Here is a 22,332-nt window from a genome sequence, read left to right as displayed (position 1 = left end):
TGATAAAAGGAAAATTAATGAATCGTCATCGATAGCAATTTTTATTGACGTAGTCACTTCTGCGTGCGAACATTGGCCTCGACAAAGGGAAACAAACACAATTAAGTGGAGCATCACATCAAATTTAATAGACGTGAACACACACTTGCCATATTTCTCATTTATTATTATTGACATTTCCAATCATATTTGGCAAATGAAATATGCTTTCAGCAATTTTACCTGAATCGTATTCGAAGCACCAGTCGAATATCAACCGAAGTTCCATGTTGCTATTTGCGAACAAAATGATAGAAACTTTTCAAAGAATATTACGTAGCTCGAAGCGATTTAGACTAACATCAATGTTAGATAATTAAATTGAATTGTATCTTGGCAAAGTGGCATCTCCATTTCGTTTCGATTGTCTTTGAATTGGTATCATACAATAGAAACAATCATCGAACAAGTTTTAGCTTAATTAAAACGTAAGCTTGCCGAATTTTGTGTGACACAAATGCGGGAAACGGTATGAAAATATTTCATCAGAATCATGAAGTTGAAATGAGTTTTCACATTTTTGTTGTGGCTAAAAGATTGATAAACATCAAATTCACCTTTCGGCATTTATTCAACTTTCAAAAACCAACAAAAACATTAGTTTAGATGAGTTAGTTGTATATTTGCAGCCATTTTTGAAATGCTAAACAAATCAACATACAGTGTCATACACACAGTTCAACCGATGTTTGTTAGAAGCTTTGATTCTTGATTACAATGCAAACAAATTGACTTGTTCGTTTGAGTTTCTTATTAAATTGTTGTTGAGCATATAAAATCAATATTCCATTTCGCATCATTCATTCAGCAATTTCATTTCCATTTTTACCATATGAACCGATCCAAATCGAAAAAAAAACTTTTAATTTTTGGTCCGATTGAAAAAAGATAGAGACTTGAACAGTTCCGTTCCAGTTTTGGATTTATTTTGGCACTGGCATCCAAATTTATGTAGAACGGACGTCATATATAACATGCTGGCGACGAAATAACCATTTCAACCATGAATATCGGATAGAAGCACAAAAACGAATCGATCTTTTTTTTTAAATTTCATTATCAATAGATTTATGGCGACTAAACTTTATATCCATACAAAAAAGACCCATTTCTATTTTTTTTACGAATGTCCAAATAACAATTGAGGATGTATTCGAATCGATGATTATACACACATACAACACTGCAATAAAATTGACACATTTAGCTTGTTTATGTACGGCTTATGTCCTTATTGTATATAAAAACTACCATTAAATAGACTAGACGATGGAGATATAATCCTCTGGATTTTATTTACTACCGTCAAGTACCGTGGTAATCATGTTACAATATATACATATTTATAAATTAATTTTGCATTGGCTTAATCTTATATTGTTCGAAACCAGAAGCACTTGAATAATGAACTGTTCAATTTAATTCGATTGTTTTGGAATTTATGACGAACCTAATATTCTTTATTATATGTGGAGATCATGGACTCTAAAATACAACCTTCCCGCCTCTTTCAGATTCGTTGGTGGGGTGCATGAATTAGTTTCGTTTTGCTGTAAAGTTGAAATGCTTGAATAGTTCCATGTCAGTGCAAATGCTGTACGAATCTATTAAACCATTCAATTAAATTCCTTTTGATTGAACAATAAAACGATATGTGCGTTGGATGTGCATTGTCTGTGCACCAACGCAATTGCTTTGTCAACGAACTGCAAATAGTTTTATTGATCCCATCGCAAAGCGCATTCAAATACTCGCTCCCATATACATTGTCGACCAGACAATGACTTTACGATTGAATAGATTTCTTTGAAACATCTATCTATTCCAAGCTATTCAAATATAAGAAAACTTATAATGTATCCCATGTCCGCCGTGCATTGTGCACACACCAAGAGTGTGATATCCAAGTAATTCACATGAATGCATCATTTCAATTCTATTTTATCTTTTATTGAAGAAATATTTCTTATATAATATGTGTGAATATATTCATAATGACTCATGGCATCGCAAAAGAGTGACAAACCATAAAAAGTACTGGTGAATCTTAAGAAAATGTTAAATCGATGAAAAAGGCTCAATATATGAAATGATTTTTCCGGAACAATGGACCATTATTTCCATTCAACGCATGTGCTGTGGAAAATTTGCGACAAAAAAAAACCGTTTATTTTGAAGCAAACATTTTTGAAATAAAGTTTTCTTTATACGGTATAGATCTCACATTATGGACCCTTTAACACATAATCAAATTAATGTGTTGGAAATTTTCTCTGAAATGTCTGGGTTTATCCAGCGTTATGAAATGGATGACCTTTAGCTGTCTGACGTCGTTGGTGCCGATTTTTCGAAGAAAATTAATTTAATCTAAAATCATTGATGTTCAAGCGATCAAAACCACTTACATTTGATCTAATTTAATTTCAATTCTCAAGAAAAATTAGCTCAATTCACAAAATTAAACTGTTTCGGTATGGTTCAAACAATCCGCAATTGAGAAAGAACGCTTGCCATATTGGCAATGATTTCTAACAAAGTGCTTGTGAAATGTTGATATAAGTGGTTTCGCAAACATTCCATTGGTTCAACTCATGTCCATTTTCAAATAAACATATTCTCAGAAAGATAAATACACACAACTTTGGTTGCTACTAAGACAGATTAAACTCTCGAAACTCGGTCACTTATCTGAAAAAAGCTCCACTTTTATCTTGTTCACTTTTTAGTTATTCTGTAGAAAATAATTCTGGTCCAACTTTCACCGATCTATTCAAACAAAATTGTAAAATAAATAGAAAATGCCATGTTTGCTATGAAATTATTTACAGAAGTAAAAAGTTTTGAATAAACAAAGACCATTTCACGGTGAAACCTTTTCTACAATTATTTCTGCAACAACAAACAATTACTACATAAATGAGTCTTCATATGAACACGTCAGTCTAGTTGTTTCGAAATTAAAAGAGGCCAACCTATCATATTCAAAAGCCATTAAAGGTGTCCGCACACATGGCTATGAAACGGCATAGTCCATTTCCAAAGGGATTTAACAAAATGTAAATAGTTAAACGAAGTGTACAATTGAATATATTCTCACACAAAGCAAAAAACACCGCACCAAACTGTACTTCAGGAAAATTTATTGTTCGGCCCACTCAATACTACGCACAGCGTTTTCACATTATAATTTATAAATGGCATGTTGATGACGTTGATGATGAGTTAGATGTTTTACCAGACGAACAGAATGGTTTTTATGGTTGTTAAAAAAGAGGTGTGAAACGTACGAAGCTTTTAGATAAATAACGAAAGCTGTAACACAGTCATTTTGTGTGTGCGATGAAATCAAAACGACGTGTCTTTTGTATTGATTTAATGTATGTTATCACTTTGAGTTTGTAAGAGCCTTCCGTCATCACACGACATTGTCAAGGAAAATATACTTGAATACATGCCGAGCAGGGAGAGTGGCAGGTATAAATGAATTTGAACGAAAACGTTTCTGTGTCAGCTGGAAACCATCATCGAAAATCGAGAGCATTTTCCCATTCTCATAAATTCCACGTGGATGGCATTGTTGAAAGCTATGTGAAAATGACAACAATAGCAGTCCATTTTATTATTCTAAGCATCGAACGCAAATAACACCATCGTCATAGAAAAAAATCCCTTGTATCACCGTAAAATTGATGTTTCGATAAATATATTTCCGGTGAAGGTTTGATGGTTTCAATCTTAATTAATTTTTTATTCAAACATTTTAACAAAGTTGAAGTTCTTTGGTGAAATCTCTCTGAACTCTGATTAGGTGCATATCTATTCTAATGGCATAAAAAAGAATCATATCACAAGCACTTTGAAGAGGAAACATTGGATCGGATAAGTTATCGAGGATAACCCTACCTGTTCGAAAACTCAATCTAATTTATCAAATGTTAAAATTAAGCGGTTTTTCGGCAGTTAGGTTAACTATGAATCAGTTAAGAAAGGGTTCATGCAAATTCGGAATCGAAATCTTTTTTGACATTTATTTAGGAAATTCATGGCATGACAACGATGAAAACAGTAAACCTTGTGATTGTTCAACCCATTATCGCTAAAACAAATTAACCTTTTTCTACTTTTGTCGTTAGGTGGTTTTTTTCCATTAATTGCTTTTAACAAGATGAAAGACTACATTTTCGGTTATTTGATTTTATTGTTTCAAAATTGCTTGAATGGATCAGGCAAATAGATGCTTCTATGAAGTAAGTTGCTTCTGTAAAAGGGTGAGTACTACGGTAACATTTCGAAAGATATAACACGTATAAAAATTGTAGATTTTAAATAAATAAACGTTAACTCGTTGCTCGATGACTCGAATAAGGTAAATGCGACGGAGCGACAAAGTAAATTCTATTGTTCATAATGTCATTCGATGGTGGTATTTGCAGACAATAGAATATATGTTGTGCGATAAAATCTCATTTTACATTAAAAAATATTTTCGTTCGTCTTTTCGAGCGGCAAAGCGAAAACGATGATCAAAAGAGCAAAAAAACATCTAAAATGGTAAATGTTTGTCTTGAAGAAATAACACTTATGAGAAGTAACACTGAAGATGCAGGCGATTTGTGTGTGTCTGTTTTTTGTACAAACATCTTATTGGCATTACACGTTGCTCTATCGAATATTTGAAGTTCACTTGTTCTGCGGGATGCTATGTGCCTTTCATAGCGCCAGCTGTAGTGGTGCTCGATTTGCGATGGCCCTAGAAATGAATATGTAAGTGCCTTTTTTACACGCACATTATATATGTATCATCAGTGAAATGGTATGAGGTATAGATGAAATGAATTGAGTGTACGGAGTGTATGGATTGAGAGGGATAGGGACGAAGAGCAACAATGAAAATGAACATTGATATTATACAATATATATGAAGCAGTCTTTTTGCTTTGAGAGATGAGAAACATTACTAAAAGCTTTACTCTTTTACCATGTTACTTGATGGTTTCTTTTCCCTTTGCTTTTACTGTCGCATATTCCGGTTGGCACAAGCGTTCCCGTATCGGTGATGGTTTCTCTTTTGCTTTGTATGTTTGTTGCTTCTCTTCGTTATCTATATCTTATTACAACCACTTTATTACATTCATTGTACATCAAGTATTTGTTTGTAGCCCGTTTTGTACACGACTTGGGAGCATTGCACACAAAATGCTAGCATATAACATGAAAAATACAATTGAAAGACAATTGAACGTAGAAAAATTGCGTTTGCATAACATTTATGAAACGTTTTTGACATGAAAAGGAAAATTCGGCGAGCATCAGAGCCAAAGGAATCGAATGAAGATGAGAAGAAAAAAAATTAAAATTTCACTCGTTGATTCGTCTTTTTGTGCGTTCCATTCGCAGATTGATATATTTTTTTCTTTCTCGGTTTGTTGTTCGGTATGGTATTAAACGAACAACGGCGAAAATGGAAAATGGAGTCTCCCATTTGTAATGGCTGTATCAAAAGTAAAATGTAATGCCAAAACGACAAAACTGAGACATAAATCGTTGTATAAAAACAAAATTTACACTCGTATCGTGAAATGTAAAATAATGTCAAAAGAAATGCCAACAATCAGCAGGAGAAAAAAACGGAAAGACACGCACATTATATAAAGGAATAACAATCGTGACGCATGTTTTATACTTGAAATTGAATTTGCCCCCTCGAGAGCGGTAATATCGTGAATACACGCCAAAATATTCACAAAAGAGTCGCAAAGTTTTGTTATACTTCTTCTTCGTCCTTTTCTACTTTTCTACGCTCTTTTTAAAAGTATAATTTTCATTAAATAACTTTGAGTTCATTGCGGTCGAAAATGATGCGGCTCTCGAATGAAACTTGTGACATACAATAATGCTGACAATTTTGACTTGAATGTATCACATTTATTACCCAACAACAAAAAAAAAGTGTGCAAAAAAAATTTATGAACGCGCGTGCTTTTCGCATTCAATTGAAATAGAAAAAAAATCAATTCAAATTCAAAATTGATGTTCTTTCTTTCGGCAATTGTTGGCGTTTTTTTACATTTCACCCGAATAAAAGCGGCTGTTTCCGACATGTACAAAGTTTTTTTTTTTTGCAAAGTATCCAATCCCATGATTTTTTGTCATATTTCTGTACCATTTTTTATTTATATTTTAATTTGCTTAGAATTTTCCTGCTTAAACATGGCGCGGACACACACACAAAACTTCAACAAGCACTGAACCAGAATGAAAAACTACGTATAACTTGGAGCAAAACACCGTACACTCGATGCCGAATAAATTGATTTTTATTTTGTCTATCTGTGTACCTTGTCTTAGGTACTTAGCTACTTTATGACAGCTAAAGCGGGAGATAAGTGAACACAATATTTCCACATCAAATGAAAATGATACAGAAAATAGCTGATGGTATGAAAATCATTTTATTTAATCTGAGCAAAAATGTGCGCGAGTGAAACAACATAAGCAATAATATGAAAGTGCAAAGGAGAACGTACCAAGTTTCAAACACATATTATTCTCAGCCAAAATATAAAGGCCATTTTAAGAGCCTGTGCGCTTAAAGCGTTTTTTAATGGATTAGTATGCTTTTGAACAGAATTCCTTATGAAATGTTCAGTGTTTACACATAAATTCTTGAAAATTCAGATTATATGGAAGTAAATACGTTAAAAACAGAGCAAATAACATTTACTGGCTCATTATTACAGCCGTTTTTCAACTACACATGACAATTATCTTCGGCAACAATTTTGCCATGAATAACTGAGAAAAAAATAACGACTCATTCAAATGGTTGTTCGTAGGACATTTAGGTCAAATTGATATACATTTTTTTGTTGTACATTCATACCCATGTCTTCGGTCATTTCCAACTGATCATGCGGAATATTTCATTGCTATTCATAATTGACATCACATTTCAAGCAGTTATCATCTCATTTCACACAAATGACATGTCATTTTCAACGCTGTTTCAGCCCAGTTCAATGTGTATTGGAATTATGGCATTATGAAAACCGCATTCGCAACGATTTTATGTATTATTTACAGCAATTGAATACAAAACGAATATGATGCCTGTCTTACTAACAAGACATAAAACGAAATATGGAGTTTCGTCTCTTTTTTTCGGTTGGAAATTTAATGGCTTACAAGGCAATTATATGATCTGTTGAAAGTTGATGGCAAACATTGACAAACGAATGTTATGTAAATCAGCAAATATTACTCGAAAACTTCGTTATCAGAAATTGAAGAAAGATTCCAATTTTAATCGTTGAAAGCTTTCTGGTGCTATTACCAACCACTTTGCGATAAATATATTGAAAAATACAAGCAACATATTAAACGCACATACATTCAGTTTCAAGTGTCTAATTAGCTGATTTATAACTGCAAATAAAATAAATAAATTATACAAATTAGTTGCTTTAATTATAGCGAGTACACAATATTAGGCGAATGATGTTAGAAGTTTGTTCCGATGCTTGCAAACGTGTATTTTAATTAGAGTGCTTATGTAATGATGACGAATCAACATTGCAATCGCTTAAGCAGATAAAATCAAAATTGACAAATGAAAATAATTAATATGGTTTTATTTATGTTTCGAATGAAATGGTATTTGATTGTTTTTTGGTGAAGTTCCAGCGAATGTAATAAATTGTAGAAATAACAGCGAATTTGGTGATGTATATATGTGACAGAATGGAAGAATGGCCCGGGGCATTTCGGGAATGTATATTTGTTAAACCTCTGTGCTATGCACATTTTGAGATTGTAGCTCTTCTCTCTCTCTCTCTCCCTCTCTGCTCGCGCAACAAAAACATACAACATCTTAAATCGGTTGGTGTTGTTTCTGTATATGTTTCGAATTTACAAGCACTTTTTAAGGATAAATAAATTTGCAAAAGCAAAATGTGGCTAAGCAAAACGCAAATACATGTTTTTGGGGTGCACATTATTTTCGAATTTATTTAGCTGCTGTTGGCATGTGTGCTTAAAAGTTTTCGCATATATTTCTAAAGCATAAGAAAGTGGAAATGTGAAAGCATATCTCGCAACATAAATGAATAATGGTCCATATAAAATGAGGACGATCTTATTTTTTGCATGAAAATTAGTGTTCGACCAAATGAATTTTCGTTCGAGGCAACGACTTTATATATGATATATGTATGAATCTTTATTACTGTGGCTTCCTTAGAAAAATCCATAAAATGAATCATGTCACAAATATCCTTCTTTTGGTTTCGAGCATTTCGAATAAATTTTATTGCGATTAATTCTCGGAAGCTGTACGAGACACATAATTATCTAGATATCAAATGATGTGGAACATGGTCAATGGTGAAATAAACTTCAAATTTTCAATAAACAAAATACCTTCATCAACTTTGGAAACCTTTGGGTGTCTTGAAATAATTAATGTCCGATTTTGCATGTATTAAAGTGAAGGTTTTTTACCGACCGCATCAAAGCACATAATTTATGGTTTCTATTACCCATTCTCATTCATCTTCACTTGTAAAAAAACACTAACGAGAAATTGATCGTCGTTTGTGGTTGAAATAATTATTAGTCTTGAATAAATACTGAAACACTTGCGTTTTTTTTCTCTCAATTTTTAAGCCTGGCCAAACTTCATTTCAAATATATTGAATTGGTCTGTGGAGAAGATGTGTGCAACCGCATACATTTCACAAAGAAGATATTTTTCAAACTTTTCATTGTCATCGCGCTGCTTTTTCAATAGTATAAAAAATGAAATCGGAAACTGACAAAAAGTTTTTCGTCTTCTTTTTTTCCTTCAATTTTGTGGTCAAAGTCAATTCAACAGTGCTATTTGGTAAATAAAACATTTCTGACGTATTTCGTTTTACCGCCGCAAAAGAATTTCGTTAAATTTCGTCGGTACTTGTCGTTTTTACCTATCTCATTTTTCAAATTGACAAAGTGAAAAAAAGGAAAAAGAAGATATTGATGGTACTTACGTTGTGAATTGGATCGTCGAATGATATTTTCGAGAAATGTGTTTTGTGGTGCAACCAAACCTCTGCGTCCGCCGGGCATCTTTGTAAATTATCTACAATTTCGTTTTGATTCAACAAACTGACGCTGAAAATTGAATAAAGAAACCGTTTTCGTTTCACACAAACTGTATGCTCACAACGATACCTTTATTGGCATACGCCCGTTTACACATACAAGCACTGCTTTTTTTCTCGCTTGAATAATCGATGACTTGAGGTTTTTTTGAGGAAAAATTAATTGCGACTACGAAAACACTTTTTTTCCTCTTTTGATTGCTGTTTTTTTTTTTATCCAAATGGTTGATTTCACAGATGTGTGTACAAATGCGTGTTCGTTGAATATGGAGGCAAAAAGGAGAATCGATACACAATCAACAAATTTATTTTCCACTTCAAGTGCACTCTCTGCACTCAATTTTTTTGTTGCTGTCGTGGACAAATACTTGCAATCAATTAGTCGATCTTTCTCTCGTTTTTGTGTTTGTACACTCTTTTTTGTTGTGTTGTTTCCAAATCGATAATTCAATGTGAAATCACTCTTCTTCGTAAAGGTATTTCGCACTCGTTTAATGCCTGAAAAATCAAAGCAAAACAAAAAAGAAACACAGATTTGATTAAAAATAAATATTCAATTGAAATTTCAAACTGTTTTTTTTATGATCTTCTTCTCGTAAATAAAAAAAAGTTAAGATTTGTGGTTATCGAATGGTTAAAATGGTCGTTTGAAAGTCAATTGAACAGAAGCAATGTGTTTGTAAAGCGAAAAGTTGAACGGTCGAGAGCTTTAGAACCGACATTTTTTCTCCGAAAGATAACAAAAACAACGATAAAAAGCGAAAAACGCCTGAATGCACCATCTCACCGCATTAAAACATAGATATCGAAGTGAAGCAAATAAAGCACCATATGAGAGAGTGGAGAAAAAAAGGTTGGCGCTTCCGTTTTCCGTGCAGTTATGGCTTTTACTTCACATATAAATTTTCATTTGGCAAGGTTCCGATAAAACCATAAAACTATACATTTTCTTGATTATTTTTGTTATAAATTTTCGCACTTTGTTTGTTTTTCACTCATCTCTCTCTCTCTCTCTCTCTCTCTCGCCTTCTGTACTGCGGAGATGCAGAGAGTGGAAAGGTGAAAGAGAGATAAAGAGAAGAAGAGAGAAAGAGAAGAAGAAGATGAGAAATCGTATGTGCGGTATGTATATCTAATGTGTGGCTGCTAAATATCCATTCAGTGCGCATTTGGTCGTAAACATTACGAATGAGTAACGTAAATACCATGTTATAAATAAGAAATACGCGAATTTAAGCCTAGTAATGCAAAGAGCAAACCAACAGTATAAAATATTTTTGGTCACGACCTCTTTTTTCATTTACTCTGTATTTCCCACCTTTTTGTCTAATGCGGAAGGAGATTTGCATGCATCAGCGCGAGTATTTAAATCACTCGCTGTGGGTTTCTAGTTTGTTTGGTATGTATTTTTGTTGTTGTGGTTGTATTCAACTACCTGCGACCTACAGTAGGCGATCGCATTTTGATGGAGTCAGGCGCTGTTGCGCCGTATTCGCTCTCGTTTTTCACTGCATATACATATAAAATATATCCAAATATATGAGAAATGTTCAGCGTTGCCTTGCATGTGAGATTAGCTGGGGAGCTTATTCGTGTATGAATTATTGAACAACTTACGCCATTACATTTGTCGGCCGATCGATAACCTCCAGATTTGTTGTAAATGATGATAATGCTTGAGTGCGATGTCTTATGTTAGCTGGAATCAACTTCTGCAGCGTAAACATCATTCTATTTACTATTTTATTCAGCATAATAGAAAATCCGTATTAATTCCAATATGAAACCCGAACTTGCTGACGTCGCTGTGTTTTTCTCTGACGTTTCATTCTCTCATTGCCGTATCGCTGTGTGTTTTGTATGGTTGTGGTGTAGACTTTTGAATGCCGGTATATATAGCGCGAATGGCGTCGCGTGCAAATGGTTATATTTTATGAGCTTGAATTTTTGCCTGCGTCCTTTTCAATATATGGCCATATATTCGCCACTTTATTTTCCCAATACACCAAGAGTGCTTTCCAATACGGCAACCAAATAACCGTAATCAACATTAAGTAAAAAAAAGTTCAGTCGATGTAGTGGTTGTGCAAAAGAATTCCCATTACCTACGTATTTATTTATATGCGTGCATACTGAAGACTGAATAATTTACACACACACACCCAAAAACAACACACAAGCACCAATTCAAATGCATGAAAACACAATATTTTAATTTCTTTTTACATTTTATGATCGTTTTCCTCGATTTTATTATGATTACTGTTTGCGAACATGCCTAATCACTGGATAGCACACGATATTCCGTTTGATTCTTTATGTATGTGTGTGTTTATATCGAGACTGTATCCAATATTACGGATTCGAACACGAAATTACGTGGAATAAAAATAAAAATGAAAATGAGAGAGGAACATAAACGGCGACGACACTTAATTAGCCTTTTATACACACTCACATCTACACGTTTTGCCAAAAAACGAAACGACTTTAAAAGCAATTTATTCGGTTACTTTACAACACTTGGAAATGCTGGGACAAACGGTGCACACAATAAAACAGAGGATATTATATGGACCATCATCAACATCGAAACGCAGTCCTTGCCATAAACCATATTAAATGCATTTTATTGCGCTGATTTTCTAAATTAGAGTTTTCACTATTCTCGTATCAAGAGCCGAAATTACAAATGGACGCGCCCGCACCAGACAACGGAAGCGATATATTTTCACTATGAATATTATTTATTGCATTTAACTATCTTTATTTCACGTAAATTACACATTCACACATAGCGCGGCGAGAGTGAGAGCGCGACAGAGATAATTAATATTGCATCCGAAACCAAAACAAATGCGACCATATATTGTAATCTTTTTTAATTGACCGTACACAATTTAAACATTTGAATTTATCTATAACTTGAACTAATTGTTTACTTTAACTCTTCTATGAAATGTTTACACTAATGTTTTCGTATGGCGATTTATTTTTCCTGTATGTAGGATATACGGTATTTATACCATGTGTATGCATTCAATATTTTTGGCCATAGAGCCCCCGGTGAGATTGTTGATTGGATTCCACATACTTTATTTGCCACAATTGCAATTTTCGTCTCTATTAATTTTTCAATGTATGTCGCTTATTAAGTCCTAGTAAAACGATGCTGTTGGCTCTTTCAAACGGAACGTTGATTGCTATTCCTGAAAAAAGAGACAAAAAAAACATTCCATTGAAACGCTGAATATTTGCAAATAAAACGTAACTGAAACAAAACAAAAACGCACACTGAATCCAATTTTCCGAAATGTACAATATTGCTTGCGATTTTCGTCGATTTTATGTTGCATTTAATGAAACACGCTTACAACGATCATAACGATGAAATTACTGAAATGTACACAACCAAAAATAAATGTGTCATAAAAATATTGATTTCTATCTGGGTGTTTGGATGTAACACATAAAAATAATGCTGATTGACAGGATTGGAGCGATAATCTCTGTTTGGTAAATCTATGTAGCATGAAAATCACGCGCTTTATTCATTCAGAAAATAAAGCGATAAAATACGATTCTCATAATCAATTATATGGATACATTCATGTGAAAACAAAGCGATTGACGTTGAAAACGACAAATTTCGGATGAATTGATTTCGTTCGGATTTTCGGTACATGCAACAAAACATACTTTGAAAATGTTGACATCCGTTTCAACGGCGTCGGTCCACATACAGAGACGAGACTTCGCTTTTTGGGGGAGATGTTGAAAGCTCTATGAATAATGGAAAATAAGCATGAAATGAAAGTGTTTGGACGATATCACAGATGTGTCAGGCCGAACAAATGACTTTGAACACACCATTTTATGCTCAGCAAAATTTGGCAAATATATGATTAAAATGGCATCTTTTTCTTATTTACATTTTCTCTCCAACGAAGTTGTTAATAAAAGATGAAATTCAAGTTAATAACACAAATGTTCATTTATTATGCATTTTCCGCGTAAGAGTGACTGACGCCTGCGAGTAGAATTGCACTGGCCATATATATGGGTTGTGCCTGAAAGCCGTAGATGCCTCTCTTGAGACTCAAATGAAGCGTTAGTTGAGACAGTGGATAAAATCCCGAATATGATTCATGCAATTGCCAATTAATTCGAATAATTGCCAAGATTGTAGAATTTGAATATAAATATCCCTCGATTGCTTTAGGCCTCTTTAGCATCAAAATTTAATACCATTCATCTTGGTTTTGAGATTGAGTAGCGTATATATCGATTTTTAAAAATGAATCCAAAAAAACACTGTTTTGCTGATTTTAGATTAGATTATATATGTTGTGCTAACAAATAAGCAGAACCAAATATATCAGGCAATGCATGTAGTCGTCCAGAAAGCGAAGAAAAAAACCTTGAATTTTGGTCGATGTCAGAAAATGGGATTTGTTACATTTTTCATCGTCATTTTTGCCAAACGAATTGCTGGAAATGCACTAAGTTGTTGTATCGACAAAGGGAGAGAAGGTGATGAGCATGATTTTGTTGTTGCATGCCTTAGTTGATGTCCATATTTTATCAAAGAGATCATTTCCATTTCTCAACAGCTTGATAAATAAAAGGCAACATGAAAAATGGATTTTCATTCTCGTTCGTTCACCGCCAACACACGAACTCTGTGTAATTCTGATGTGTATTTTTTGTTTGTTCACTCCACATCCTTAAATAGTTAATGATTTTTTATTTCGTTGCTTTTCGCTTCAAATTTGTAGCCAATGCTGTGCTGCTTCTTATTTTCATTCGTTCCAACGTAAATTATGAACAATGGCTTTTAAAGCTCAAGTTATGTCTAGCCAACCGATTTTTGCACAGTTATTTGTCATGTTGTAACACATATTTTCATTCCCTTTTCTTTTTTCCCTTGGTTATTTCACCATTTTCGTTCGTTCTTGGCAACCGGTTCTTTATATGGAAAATTGAAAATATTGCTTGTCAGGAAACTTTACGGACACATTAAATATTGGAAGCGGAAAAAAATGTGTGGCCGCTTTTAATGTTAGACATGTTCTGCATGATTGAACGTCCAAAAGTAACCGATAAATAATTAAAACGACATAAACTGCTACGTTTTTAAGGTGATTAGAGAAAAATTCACAGAAAAATTTCGAACTCTTTGTAATTTCATAATCTTTGCACGAAACTTCCATTGAAAAAAAAAAAAAATGAAAATAAGAAAAAAAACAGCAAAATAAATAACTATTACCGTTATAATAACAAGCACCGTTTTTTCTCATTCGCTTTAGTTTTTGTAATTAAATGCAATCAAAACTTTAGCAATCTTACACAATCTATGAAGCAATAGTCGTTAATTTCGCATTTACTTGAATCACTTTCTAGAAAGAACGCTTGGCCCTCTTCATGTTTCAATGAGCTCAATGGTGACGCATAACAAAAAACTATGCTCCAAGTATATCGTAATTGTAGTAGCTTTTGGAAATCACAATAATTATATCAGCCACCATCAAAAATGCATTTGCAGACAAAAAACCATGAGCTGGAAATTATCAAACACTGCACAATCATTAAAAGATAAATATAGAAATTACAAACAACATAACATTTGCTTGCATGAATTTCAGAACGATTTTTTTTCTAATTTGAACGAAAAATAGAATGGAAATATTGAATGGTTTGAAGTTTTTGTGTATTTGTTTTCTGTCTGCGCTTTAGAGTTGTTCCAAGTTTGAATGTCCAGTTGTAGAGAAAAAGGTCATAGAAAGTGTATGTAAAAAACTGCTGGTTCAACTTCAAGTTTGTTTGTTCAAGCTCATTGTGTAATACGACTAAAGTAGAAAAAGAGTGCCCTCTGTATTTTGATATTTGCTTTTTCGCGCTTGACGTTGAAAATAAGAAGACCCATACTGAATGTCTAAATTAAAAGGATAAAAGATCATGGCAAATGCCAAGTCTTTCGTAAAAAATGGACGATAAAATGAAGATTGCCAAAATTAACGTTGATAAGTTGGATAAACTCTGGAACCTATCGCACTTTTAGCACAAAGCATTTTTTTCTCACTTTTGTCTGCAGCAATTCCTACTCTTATCTCTTGGTATTTGATACTCCCGTGCTTAATTTCATTCTTTCATCATGGCCAGTAGACAGAATGTAAAAGGGAGAGATCGGTAGAGAAATGGCGGTAACCGTACAAAAGAAAATTATGAATAAATTACTTTTAATTGACAACATTAACGAGTTTTAATGAGATGAATACTTGAGACGTGGACAATTCATTTCTTATCTTCTCTCATTGAATTTGGAATGCACCGAGGGATGGTGCACACAATAAGTGGCAACCGTTTTCAACTTAACGACTTGAAAACCGAGCAGATTTTACAAATGCTTTTTTTATTAATATAAACATTTTTCAAAACATGGCATAACATTTTTTTATGGAGTAGGGTTCCAGAAGAAATGGTATTTCATTAGATTTTTATCGCAAGCATTTTTCTGCTTGTTGTGAGACATTTAATTTTATAAAAAAGTTTACTTAACACACACAGTATTCAATTATATATACATTTGCAGCTGTCGTTGTGCACAGTTTTCTGCACACCATCAATTTGCTTTATGTCACACATTTCTCAAATCACAAATGGCCAATGCTGTACCACATCTATTTCAGAAAATGTCTGTAGTACTGAAGAATTCGAAAGTTGCAATGGTGATGATTTACATGGGAATCAAATGGCGTCAATATTTAAATGTATTTTACTGTGCTAATCCCATGGTGACGAAGGTTTATAGATATATCAAGGAGAGAGTATGTGAATATATAAAAAGCGACTAAAACGCATATTGAATAACCATTACATTGTAGAAGGATGATGACAGAGAGCAATGAAAAAAAAACCGACGACACTCTAAGCAATTGGGCCAAAATGAACATCGAGTTCGCATTTTGTAGCCATTTGCAACAGCAATATTCCATTTTCGCTCGATTACCTACTGCTTGGCCTCCTTTGTACATGATTTCACTTCCGATAAACACACAGTTCTTTTTTTTTCATATGCTCAACTCACTCATTTATTTCCCACATTTTTTTTTCTATTCTTTTATTTCGGAACATATACAATGTTATTTTTTTCTCTTTAAATCTCTCACTCTCTCACGCCTTTTATCTTTAATGCGCTTTTTTCTTCCTTCCGTTCACTATTTTTCCAGCTCTCATTCTGTTGGCTTTGAAACAATAGCCGACGATGAGACGAAGCCGTTGCTTAATGCGACTAACGGAATGTGTGTGTTCTTTAATTGTGTCGCCTCGACTCGGCTCAAATGATCAATGTACCAAAGTGGCGCGCAAAGGGAGTATAAAAATGTTGTTGTCGTGGTTAGCTGTGGAAAATCTAGAGCAAATTTGCGATATATGTGGGATACTATTTCCATTTGTTTTCAATTACAATCCATTATTTAGCATTCAGCATGTTTTCTGTTCACTCTTGTTTCTATAGAAGGCCTAGCTCATACTGTGCATGTTTTTCCCTCTTTCATTCGTTCAACTCACATGTGTCGTACCATTCAAGTGTGCTCATATCGTCATTTGATGTATGGATTATGTTTTTTTCTGTATATTTTGTTCTTATTTTCCGGATATTATACTCTTGTTTTGTTCTGCAAAAAAAAATGTTATTCTTTGTGAATCCATAGAAAATGGTGAACTCACAACAGCTTTGGTTATCCATTAGATGACACACATTCTTTTCGTTACCTATAATAGAGCATTCCCTATTGATTTTTTGTATGCAAAATGTGTAAACAGCACATAGCGGTCGTTGAGGTAATATTTAGATTGGATTGTGGTTTGAATGTTATACCTCTCATTTCAATGGAAAGCTATTTTTAGATATTTCATCCATTTGAGACATTTGATTCATCACAGCATAAAATGAGCGATATTGTTTTTCAATTTTTTGCTATATTTAAAGCGTATTGATCTGTGTATAAAGACTTATTTTATCCCAATTTACGGTGTCACCGTGGGTGGCCTTCTAAATCTAACGATTGACATCGTCAATGGCATTCTTGTTGATTCTCATAGAATGGAAAAAAAATGATTGTCAATCAATCAAATGAGCTTTGAAAGTCAAGTGGTTTTGCATGGATCCTGTTCCATATTCTCTTGAGATTACGTTTTTTAAATCGTATTACAGTTGAACTTTACTTTAATCTTCTTCAACCTAATAGATTTAAAGATTTTCCAAGAAAATCCAATGTTACGCATATTATAAAAATTGAAAAATGCAACAAATAACACGATTGAATTGTGAGCACACACTACATAGTGCGCTGCTCTGTTTGCGACTTTTCGTACCGAAAAAAGCACGGAAAACAGCTTGAGCCGGAAAAGAAGATTCGTCCAACAAGTCAAGACGATAAATGTACACTTATTTCCTCGTTTTTATTGTCGGATTAAAGATTAACTACGAAATTATTTACAGTAATGCCATGCTGAGACTGCAAAGATTCTATGGAAAAACGGATGTTTCGTGTCATTTGCAATAAAAGTTACAAAGTTCCAGGCAATAAACATCAAATAGACGCATGCAACTGTAGGAAATTGAATTTTCAACTATAATTTGCACGTATATGAGCCAAAAGTAATCAAAAAAAACTTCCCCCAAATTTACACCATACACGTTACCCATGTTACATGTTTGAACTTCTTTAAAAAGATACGCAGTGAAATCGTGTTTTCGTTATCGTTCTTTCCGCAACAACCATAATAATTATTATACTTACTTATTATTCTGCAATTTTGTAAGAAATAAGCAAAAAACTTTTTTCGTAAGTGCACACCGAATTCAATTTTGTTTTTGTCATTTCCAAAGTACCAAGTGCACCAGCTCGAATGCAGAGCATGAATTGACGGTGCACAGTGGTGTATTTAATGTAATGATGAAATAACTTTTGGACTGAATATTATGGCGAAGAGAAGAAACTTTCGATTCAGCTGTCAAATTGTCAAAAATGAATTGTCGTTAATATGCACCACTGAGTTTGGCTGCTTTTTTGTCTCTTGTCATTTCTGAAACAAATAACTTTTACGCCAGAATTTATCATTTCAACTGCATTACATCTGCATTCTCATCGTTGGAAAAGAAAACAAGCAAATGTTATTTTAAAAAGGCGGATTTTGCATGATTTATACTTGACAAAAACACAAGATAAGCTCCGAGTTTGTTTTTGTATATGTTTTTGTTATTTGTATGCACGGGCGAGTTAATTCCTTTGTGCCTCGTTAGCAGTACATCGTTTAACTCGTTTTTTTGGGGTGTGTGTATTTTTCACATAATTTTCTCTCTGGTTTATACAGAAATGAATATTGTTGGAGTTTCCGAGACGGAAAATGTACTTGCAAAATGAAATAAATTGAGAGGATTAATAGTGGTGGCGCTGGTCGAACAACTATTTTTCGTTCATAAGACGTTTTTTGATTGAGAGCGAGTGAGAGAGAGAGATAGAGAGAGCGAGCCAGAGACAATAAAGGTCTATTTTTATACACTACTTTCCTCCTTTTTTTGTTATTATATTTGATTGGCTTTATGCGGATTCTTTTGGATCTTGAGACAAAGTTTCAAAAAGGTCGTATTTAGCTAAATCGATTCGATCGAGCAAAGTGAGCGAAGGGAAATAAGAAACTTTGAAAGCTCCGACACGTTTGCTAAACAAAACCTTTTATTCTCTCGAGACTTTATTTCGCATAAACTGTGTTTTTCAATTGGTTTTATTTATTTTCACAAAAATTTGCTCCATTTGTTCTCAAGCAAAAATGGTGCACAGCAAAGTACCACCAGCACTGACAACAGTGCAAACGTTCGTTCGGTACCAGCAACATTGCAAATAAATAGTATTTGTTTTGGTTGTTTGATTTCGAGTCATCTAAATAGATGGGTGAATCGGTACATTTGTATTTACTTAGGTTTTTTCGCTATTATTTTGTCTGCATGCTTTCATACACACGATGTTTACGAAATGGCTACTAAAACAATGGCATATAGTTTTTTTGTTTTTAATATTGTTTCTTTGTCATTTCATTCTGTTTTATTCCCTTCAGCACTATTCCTTTTTACTTGTCGACTTATATATTTTCTTGGTATTTGTTGATATCTGTAAAATACTTCTCTGCCGACCGAACGTTTGTAATACATAAAATGGTGCTTTTGTTGTTGTTTTTATGGGTGAAGCACTGTGGTTGCATTTACTCGAGTCTGAGCACAATGCCAAATGGTATCTCATCGAAACTCTCATTCGGGAATCGAAAATGAAAGCCAGTCAGACCGTAAAACATCGCAATATAATATATTTGTGATCAACAGTGAGAAGAAAGCGAGAAAAATAATATGGCATAACAATGATTCGGAATCAAACCAACAAAAATAAAATATTTGAAATGGAGTTGCCAAACGGAAATGATGGAATCGAGGCAATGGGGTTTTTTCCCATAAAAATGAGCACCATTGAACACACTGCTGGAAATTCTGATCATAATAATAATACGCGATGTGAATATTTTTCAGTGAAAAAAAAAACGAAGAAAGAATGGCACAAAAGCGACGGCTTGGAGCAAATTGTTGAAGTGAGCATTAAGAAAAGAAAACACTGACACATAAAGTGGCTTTTCACGCTTCAATCATATCGGCTGTTGAACTTGCGGAACTTCTATTTTTTCCCGAAAAATCACATTCAAAGGTTTCTGTGTAAACCAAACAATGATGCGTGTTCAAATATAAAAAACGTCCGAATTTTGAAATGTTCGAGAAATTCCGCATAGTTTTCTTCTTTCATAACCAACCGGAACTAACCACATTTTAACGAATAACTTTCCATTCGTATACTCAAACAATTGATTTAAAGGGATATTATTATGGAGGAAAGTGCAGAAAACAAACAAATCAAGAAATAAAATTGTATGTGAAAATCGATATAATTTTTTTTCTAGATTTTGCTTATGTTAGGTAACAACACGTTGAAACATTAAAAGAAAAGTTTAGGTTAGTTTTGAAAATGAAATAAAACACGCAAGTAATCTCATTCATCAACTTGGTTTCCTCTGCATTTGAATTAATAATTATAAATAATTTCATCATTAATGGCAGCAAATCACACACTCCGTATTACGTTTGAACAAGACGGAGTTTTTTTTTCGCTCAATAAAGGTGTATATCAGCATTTTGAAATGTTAAGAAAGTTTTTCCACCATGATTCAGGGTAATCGTTGTTTTTTTAGGTAGATTGTTCATTCAATTACGAAATTATATAAGTGAATGCACCGAAACTACCCAAACACCAGTCAGCGACAGCAAGCAGTTCAATGTTGCATTCAACTCACGAATGTTGTTTAAATTTCCGCTTTTACACACTCGTGTGCAGATTAGAGGTAAGTTTCACAAACCACACACTACAAGACCATATATATATATCACACACATGTATCCCGTTGAAATGTTATACACCCCAAAGAACCGAATGAATGTTACAATAATAAATGAACAAGGTTCGAAGAAAAAAACCGAAATAGAGAACACAGACCGAGACTGAATTCACAAGAGAAAATGCAAAGAAACAATGAAAAAAAAATCCATAAGAAAGCATGAGGCAATGAACGAAAGTGCTCAGCCAAATATGTGTACACAGAATGAAAGAAAAATCGACCACGGGCAAAATGAGAGCACAAAGACCAACGGCTGAAACTCTACATTCGTAACTGGCAAATGAAAAATCGTTAAAATCGCCAGAATACCCCATCGCAACGGCTTTAATTCTACAAGCCAAAAATGTTTGCTTTGGTCTAGTTAACGTAGCATTTTCGTTTTAATGTGTTTCGCTTGAAGAAAGCATTTTCTTCTTTTTCACACGGATTTTTTGTTTGTTTGTTTGGAACAAATTCAAAGTCGTCCAACGATTTGCACATTTTCAACTTTTCTGCCTATTCTCACAAATAAAATGCAATGAAACTTTTCACACTGACTTTTCGCACATGGTTCACACTTGAACGCCCAAATTCTATCGAAAAATGTTTTTTGTTTGTTTGTTCGATTCGGACAATTCGAATGCTCTACCGACATACAATAAATGTTGAGTACTTGAATTTTTACCATGAGATATGTACTTTTCAATTTTTTCAGTTCTTTTCTCTCTTTGCGGTCAAAGATTTTCACCGCTCTTTTTTGTCCAAAATTTTGGCGATTTCTGTCAAATGGTCACAACTTTTTGATACTCAAATGAGTTTTTGATATAAATATTGCTCGAAACTAGTCACTATTTCAATTGATAGTAAACTTATAAATCACAAATTGGTTTTAAATTTTTTCTATGAATTTTTCTTTTTCGATTTTCTCTTAAAATTTTCGTGTTTTTTTTAAACTTGCATTCATTGGCACACTCTAGTTTAAATATTAATTTAAAACTTTCAAAACAAAAGTATAAATATGAAGCACAAATCAATTGGATTTAGTTCAAATGTGTGCGATTTAAAAAAACAATGAATAACTTAAAGTTTATTAATATTTATTTCATTCGAAGAATTTGAAGTGAGGAATTTTGAAAAAACACAATTCGATGGACTAAATACACAGTGAGTGAAGACGAACGCGCGAAACATACAACGATACCGTTTATTCTCAGGCAACGTTCTAACTAGTACTGTATTGTGCCATTGCTGCACCCTCAACATTAACCACTCTCTCCACTTTCCAACGACTGGATACGTCGGCCCTCTTCCAGCCGCCAAACAACTGGAAAGACTGTATTAACTTGCAACTGGCAGTTAAAATCCACGGTTAACAACTGTCGTGTGCTTTTCACATACAAACCATAAATAAGTTATATTTTATCAGGGTTGTAATAAGTCGGGTGATAAAAACTTTGGCGATAAGTTTTTCTGTTGACTTTATTTCAAAACGTTGATTGATTTAGCTTATCAATTATTCAAAGCATAAAAACTGGAAACACACACAAAATTAAGAAGAGGGAATGTTGTGACAACTCTTGCATCGGCGCATTCGATACATTCGAAAACAACATAAATGTGGATAACACGATGAGCTATAACAATTTGTATGGGCTAGACAAAGACGATTGTATGGGGT

At 33.6% G+C, this 22,332-nt stretch overlaps 1 protein-coding gene across 5 annotated transcripts in view; it reads right to left on the bottom strand.

Annotated features, from left to right (window-relative positions):
• Positions 1–21,695, bottom strand: part of LOC116342961 (potassium voltage-gated channel protein eag) — a 75,833-nt gene extending 54,138 nt beyond the window's left edge. The window contains exons 1-4 of one of the 5 annotated variants that reach the window (XM_031770801.1): positions 21,340–21,692; positions 10,797–12,388; positions 9,250–9,677; positions 9,066–9,189 (exon numbers count right to left, since the gene is read on the bottom strand). In XM_031770801.1, coding sequence (XP_031626661.1) covers positions 9,066–9,144 — 79 coding nt within the window. In that variant the 5' untranslated portion in view covers positions 9,145–9,189; positions 9,250–9,677; positions 10,797–12,388; positions 21,340–21,692. Of the gene's footprint in view, positions 1–9,065; positions 9,678–10,796; positions 12,389–12,472; positions 12,583–21,339 lie in introns of those variants that run through there. The other 4 variants (XM_031770804.1, XM_031770800.1, XM_031770803.1 and 1 more) reach the window with 4 other exon arrangements.
• Between the last annotated feature and the right edge of the window lie 637 nt (positions 21,696–22,332).

The sequence above is a fragment of the Contarinia nasturtii genome, unplaced genomic scaffold (genome assembly GCF_009176525.2).
Source record: "Contarinia nasturtii isolate CC-2019 unplaced genomic scaffold, AAFC_CNas_1.1 Cnas_scaffold_928, whole genome shotgun sequence".
Taxonomy (NCBI): Eukaryota; Metazoa; Arthropoda; class Insecta; order Diptera; family Cecidomyiidae; genus Contarinia; species Contarinia nasturtii.
This window is presented reverse-complemented; position numbering and strand designations above follow the sequence as displayed.